Source organism: Barbus barbus, assembly GCF_936440315.1.
Source record: "Barbus barbus genome assembly, chromosome: 24".
Classification (NCBI taxonomy): Eukaryota; Metazoa; Chordata; class Actinopteri; order Cypriniformes; family Cyprinidae; genus Barbus; species Barbus barbus.
Window position 1 is genome coordinate 13,197,236 of NC_136752.1, and position 7,384 is coordinate 13,204,619.

Genomic DNA, 7,384 nt, shown 5'->3' on the forward strand with positions numbered 1-7,384 from the left:
ATATATATATATATATATCAACATATATTATATGTGTCCTGTGTCCAGTCCAAGCTGTGGGAGTGGAAGAATCAAAATGGGAGGGTGAGTTTTCAGGAGCTACTTACTGGAATTTTCATTATGTCACTTTTACGTTTTAAATAACATAAAACTAAATACACAAGTGGAACGAAGTGATTGGGATTGTAAGTTTGAAAAGCTCACGTGATATCTTTATAGCTGGTTTTCATCCGCTATAAAAAAAAATGTTTTGCACATTTCAGAGCTTTGGTTTGCTTTAACAGCTTTCTTTGCCTTCATTCATTCATTCATATCTTGTAGCATCTATTAAAATGAATGGCTGAGTGAAAATCTGGTATGGTCATGAAAAGACCCTTTTCTGCGAAACTCTCGTATATTATCAGACATCAGGGCACAGATGTGAACTATATTACCCCACGCTACCCCTAATATTCTTCTCCTGCTCTCTCTCTCTCTATCCCTCACTCTCCTGACCACAAAAGAAAGAAATCATTGAGTTTCTCCTTTTTATAAATACTCCCTCCCCTTCCAGTAGTCTCCAAATAGGGACACAGACTTTCAGGTTCCCAAACTTTGCTGGAAGAAGTGAAAAGAAGTCTAAGGCAGGCTGATTATGTGTGCTCCACTCCTCTGCCTCTGAATGGCAAAGCAAAGAACAGAGCTTTAAACATTTCGACCAGACACATGGCTCTACCTTGTGACATGGCAGGAGATTCTGGTGAGTTCTGTCAGTTTTTTTTTTTGGCTTGTGTGTCTTATTTTATTCATGTTTCTACTTTGAAAAAAAAAACCTGTCTTGATTAATATGGCAGAGCAATTTAATGCATTTTGTCTGCATTCATGCTCTAAACTGACCACTGATTTGAGTGCATGACTCATTAGTGATTGGTGTAAATATATCTTTATGACATTCTTTTAATTATGGGAATATCGCCTTACATTTCATAAATATGCAGTGATAGCGGGTTTAAGACACACCACACTTAACCTTTAAACAACCACACTTTCTTTTTTGCTGCACGTGGAATTCTCTTTAATGCTAGTAAGACTAAATTAAACCCAAAACTGGAAAAGGGACTGTACTTTCCATTCAAAAAGACTTGTGGCCTATTTGAGTAGTCTTCCATTATTGCAAATGTGTTCTGAAGGTTGAGTTTCAGCACAAGAGTGAACATGACAACTTCCAGACACTTGGCATTGATACTGAAGATTAATCGTGACTTTTTATTTGGACTAGACAGACTTTGTTATCATAAAAAAGATACTGCATTTCCTCAGCTTTGAACTGGTTTGGCATGTATTTTTAGAAATGACACAATGCTACTAAAAAGGCGCCCGGAGGAAATGTAAAGGTCAAAAGCGCTGTTTGAATGGGCTTTTATGGTTCCAATAACATCATTTAAGTATCTAAAAGGTTTAACTGTTTTCTCCGTTGTAAAACATTACGAGCTCTGGATTGGCATTGCGAGCAGTTGTGTGGGATCAAAACGAAGAGACTAATCAAATCAAGACTTTTGTGCCATTGTTCATTTACAATGTTGATCAGTAATGTTTGCATATGATGTCCTTTTGCACTGCTTGGTTAAGGAACAATATGCATCATTCCGAGACATGAAAACCAGTTTCAATATTTATTTTTCTCATCTCAATACATTTGACACTTTCAGACTTAATTAAAAAATAAAACACCTTGCAAAAACATTTAAGTTTTTAATTTTAACTGTGAAAAAAATAATAAGAGATTCATTCATTTTCTCAAAGTGCTTCAGGACTAAATGAAAAATAAATCACTGCTTTCATCATTGCATGCACAGCAGAGCAGAAGTTCATTACAGGCTGTGCCGGTCTGTTGAGTTACAGATATTATCCTTCCTTCATGAAGCACAAATGTCAATCAGCAAGCATGAACAACAAATTACTGCTGTAGAGAGGCAAAGATGCTCTTGATTGTACTCCTTTAAATTGTTCTTTACTAAAAGAGCTTGATTGTGATTGATAGTGTCTTTGTTTTTTTTTTATTTTAAAATACCTACAGATTTGACAGGTTACTATACTGACTTGAAAAACTGAATGCAATCCCAAAAGTCAAACCTTTAAAAAAGATGACTGCAATAAACCAACAGATTTGATATTCTACTACAATAATGCGAAAAAATATAAATACATAAGCAGAAAAATGAAATTTTCATGCTGCCCAGAACATGCACAGTAAGATTTTTTTCAGGCAAAGCCTGCTGAACTACTGCAGAATCCAAAAGTGCTCACACTGTGGAAAAGAGAGCCGTCTTCCCTCGAAGACAAATATCGCATTTCACACATTTCCAGATGTTGAGAGGAGTGTTGGGACGCCCTGGAGTAAGACAGAACATTGAAAGAGATTGTGTGAGTTGTCAGTTCAGTCACATCTGGAGACATGAGAGATGAGGTGATGAGCCCTCTCTGCATCAGAGAGCAGGAGATTTTAAATTAGACTTTATTAAAACATCTTTAACAACCTATGATACAAAATTAATTATTTTTCTTTGCCAATTAAAAAATCAAATTCCTTCCTTTTTTTCAAGAAAACACAAACTTCTCTACATTTTGTTGTGCTTAAAATAAGAAACACTTTTTCAGTTGATCTATTGTCATATTTATTTGAATATTCAACTTAAAAAACAAACTTTTTTCAATTTATAAAACCAATTAAAACACCCAGGAATGTCCAAGAATAATCCAAGATTATGCTTTTTAACCCCAAGGGCACTATGCAGAAACTGTAAAAAGTAAAGAGTCTTAAGCCTGCGTGATTGTATTAAGATGGGGCTCACAATTTTTCTTTGAAAGGGTGAAAAAAGAGAGAGCGAGAGAGGGGTAGAGGGCACTCTTCCTTGTACATGGAAGACTAAACAAACAACCTCCCCTTCCAGAGAGGTCATGTGCTACACCTCAGGGCCCTCACATAAATGAATGTGTTCGCTACACACACCAGCAGGAAAAACCCTGTAAAAGTCTACTGCTTCATTTAGCATTCACAGTGCAGTTGGCAGACAGTATAGTTTCAGAAATACAGTAACAACTTCTGACCTCTCATTATCTTGTTTTAAAATACGTTTCAGAAAATGATGGTTCAGTCAGGACCTCTTAAGTCAAAAAGAATACCATAGACAAGCCTTTAATTCAACTTTTATTGCATATTTACTAAAGTTACATTTGGCGGTATGGCTCTGTTCCAAGTTCCCTGTCCTTTTCATGAGCTCCATGAAAGCCAAGTCAGGGAAACAGCAGCCACTTCAGGGGCAACCCTCCCATTTTAGGAATAGGAGAGTAGCACAACCCCCCCCAGAACAGAGCAAGCAACAATGACAACAAAATGACATTAAGTTAAACAAGTTAAAGGAGGAGATGGGGAGGAGGTGGGATGCAAGCAGTGTACAGAGGAAGCAGCAAAGCAAGCAAACAGAAGCCGGGTTTAAGTAAGGCGCCCTGTTTGAGATTGGCCAATTGAGAGCTTGGGAGCCGGATCAGCTGATAGGGGCCGGGTTTGAATTTCTCCAATCAGCTAATAGCGGAGCTTGACTACGAGGCCTGCCTGAACTAACGCAGAATGCTTGATTAAGATATGTGTTTTTCTTGATTAGTTTTTATTCTTTAGCTTTTCTTTAACTCTGTAAACATTTTTCCCAATTTTAAGCTGTAAAAACATTTTATAGGAAAGCTTGTTTCCACCATGGAATAAAAATAAATAAATAAAGGTAATTCTGACATTTTCCCTCACAATTCTGTGTTTCATCTGATCATTCAGATTTTTTTTTTCTCAGAATTGTGAGATATAAACTATATATATTCACATTTCTGAAAAGAAAAGTCTAAATTCTGCAATATAAACTAACAATTGCAAGAACTATTTCAGAACTGTGAGATAAAAAGTTATATTTTATTGCATGGTGGAAATAAAAGAGAATTGCAAGATGTAAACTTGACATCCTTAGGGAAAAACTCAGAAAGTAAGTGTTTATTTTACATTTCTGACTTATTTTCTCCGAATTGCAAGTTTATATCTCACTTTTTTTGTATGTGGCAGAAACAGGCTAACATAGCTTTCAACATTGATAATAAAAATCAACGTTTCTTGAGCACCAAATACGCATATTAGAATGATTTCTGAAAGATCATGTGATACTGAAGACTTAATTGCTGCTGATAATTCAGCTTTGTCATCACAGGAATAAATCACATTTTAAAATATATTCAAATAAATTGTAATAATATTTCACAATATTACTGTTTTTACTGTATTTTTGATCAAATTCATGCAACCTCAGTGAGCATGAGAGCCTTTCAAAAACATTAAAAACAAAACCTTACAGACTCCAAATTATTGAACAATGCTGAATAGTTTCCATTGAAGAAAAGCTTTGGTCTGTTCTCAAAGCAAAACATTACTTAAGCATCTGTTTATTTCTTCACAGATGAGGTCAGAGCTTTGCAGCAGTGGTGATTGTGTGGAAAAACTCTTGAGGGGCTCAAGAGGGACCTCACATTTGTCATCGCTTGGGTTCTCATCCATTACTCCGTCAAGCCCCAGGTCATAGAGGTCCTCCCGCTTCTCGGCCATTATGAGGCTTCACTCTACTCTGGGCACTTGGCTCTTCACACTCCTAGTGATGCCAGTCTACTGCCAGAGTGGTGATGATGGAGAGTGGGGATCTGGTGATGTCTCTGGGACAGCAGTCACTGTCAACTCCTCCGCTTCAGTCTTCCATGCAGTCGGGGACGAGCCAGACAGGACCAGGCCAGTTTTTCAGAGCCTGCCAGAGACAGAAGGCGGCGACTGTTATGTCAACTTTCACACCAGCCAAGTCATGTTAAGGCGGTTACGAGCTTTCAGAGAGGAAGTTACTTATCTAAAGGCCCTTCAACATGGGAACCAGGCAGTGATGGAGAATCTTGTCCAGTTTGTAGGAGCAGAGATGGGAGATCAACGCTACGAGGAGGTGATCCAAGAGAACATTGTTGGAATCAAGGAGGATCACGTGAGCTGTGAGAGCGTGGTGACAGAAGCAGCAGAGGAGTTGGAGAGTCAGCTGGAGGGAGACGCTCAAGCTACTTTGGCTGGAATTCAGAAGTGAGATGAGTTGAATCTTAATCAGACAGTCATATGCTCATGTCTTCAAGGCAAAACCTTTTAACAATTTAAGATGCTAAGGCAACAAACCTGAATGATAAAGAGGAGAGAGGAAAGTCTAATACAATTTGCTGTTTACACATGAGAAATGGTGATGGAAGATCAGAGGTGAAAATGTCTATATTTTTCTAAATATATAGGTATACTGTGCATCCCATAATAACTTATAATAACTGTTCTGTTCTATTTGAATATATTTTAAAATGTAATTTATTCCTGTGATGCAAAACTGAATTTTCATTGGAATTACTCCAGTCTTCAGTGTAACATGATCCGTCAGAAACCATTCTAATATTCTGATTTGCTGCTCAAGAAACATTTCTTATTATTATCAATGTTGAAAATGTGCTGCTTAAAATTTTTCAAAAGAAAATAATTTATGTGAAATAGAAATCTTACTGTCACTTTGATCAATTTAATTGCTTATCATTAATTTTTAAAAATATTATTAAAATATTTAATTCTATATATATATATATATATATATATAAACACAGTGATGAGTGTAAAAAAGCTTGTAGATCGGGTAGAGCCTCAGACTAACCACAATGACGTGACATTGATTCTGGTCTCTGGGTTTTCCATCACCAGCCTGGACAGTTAGAAGGAATGTGAATTTCAGCCCCTTTGAGGCCCCTGGTTCAAGAAAAACTATGCTGAGGCCCTAAGGAGGCCCCTGTTCATTTCCTTCTTTGCCTCTCTCTGTCTCTCTCTGAGTATTTCTGATGTTGTGTCTACTTTATATCTTTATCTAAGAATAAAAGAGGAGTCCCTTGCCTTTGAAGAAATGCTGCGTACCGCGGCGGACATCGCCACTCGACTGGAGAGCTCCTCACGAACCCTGCATGTGGAGATGATCGAACAGCTGAGAAAGAACATGAGACAGCCGCGCAAAACTAAATGATTCAGTGGGAAGCCGTCCAACCTGGAAAAACAGATAAAAGTGTTATATGGCATGTCACATCTATATTTATCCACAATGTTTTAATAACAGTAAAACAATGTTGTCACCTTAAACAGTCCATATGTGGACCATTTGATTGCATTTTTTAAATATTTTATCTCCCTGGCCTACTATGTTTTTAAAAGCAGTATTGTCAGAGAATAGACTGAAATGCAAACTATATTTTTCTTTCTTGTTCGATGTTCATTTGTGAGCCATAATGAAAACATAATGGCTTTGTGTACAACGAAATTTAAAAATCTTGGCAGTGAGGTGACATCTTAAAAGAATATTCTCTTTCCAAGTATAGACAACCCCGCAGCTATTGTCTGGCTGTCTTGGCGCTAGGGAGCAGATGGTGAAAATACTGTATGAGGGTCTGGAAATCAGCAAGCATGAACTCTTATACGTCGGAGAGCGAGAGCAAGATGGAAAAGAAAAAAGAAAGAAAGAAAAAAACATGGCAGTGATGTCACTGAGAAATAAATAAAAATGTGACTTGGCAGCTTGGACCCAGAATCTAAAAGAATCAGAAGAAAGAATCAGAAATGTTTGCGAATGTTATTTTAAAATATGTTGTAATTACTCGAGTATGATTAAATATACTGTAAGTATACTATTAAAATACAAGTGTATTACTCTATTCAGTTGTGGTCACTTTTACTATATGTGTTTCTGCGGGATTTCTGTGTGTACGCTGGCAGCTATTATTTTCATAGATGCTTGTGTGAATGAATGAGTTTTAGTGACTAGCTAGGCTAAATACTATATTGAGTATTCTGTATTTATATACTGGCAGAATACTCTGCAGTCGTGGCCTAATGTATAGAGAGTTGGACTTGTAACCTGAAGGTCGTGGGCTCGAGTCTCAGGTCCGGCAGGGATTGTAGGTGGGGGATAACCAACACTCTCTCCACCCTCAATACCACGACTGAGGTGAGACCCTTGAGCAAGACACCAAATCCCCAACTGCTCCCTGGGCACCACAGCATTGCCTGCCCACTGCTCTGGGTGTATGTTCACGACTGTGTGTACACAGTACACAGAGTGTGGATCACCATACTTGGCCACACACCACTTCCCCCTTGATGGTGGGTTATAATCACTCTTTAAGTTGCTGAATATGATATTCACAAAAAGTAAATAAGTAGCAACAATTAGAGAAGGTATTTTTTTCAAGTCATTTTTCTGCTAGAAATTGCTCATTGAGAGTGTGAACTCTATAAATTGATTAAATTTAAAAGCCCCACAAA

The 7,384-nt window shown here is 37.5% G+C and overlaps 1 protein-coding gene across 1 annotated transcript; it reads left to right on the forward strand.

Annotated features, from left to right (window-relative positions):
- The first annotated feature begins 565 nt into the window (after positions 1-565).
- Positions 566-6,773, forward strand: LOC306843853 (uncharacterized protein). Its single transcript, XM_079375542.1, has 3 exons — positions 566-739; positions 4,473-5,128; positions 5,945-6,773. Exons 2-3 carry the CDS (start codon positions 4,620-4,622, stop codon positions 6,090-6,092), a joined length of 657 nt encoding a protein of 218 aa, XP_079231668.1. The 5' UTR covers positions 566-739; positions 4,473-4,619; the 3' UTR covers positions 6,093-6,773.
- The last annotated feature ends 611 nt before the right edge of the window (positions 6,774-7,384 follow it).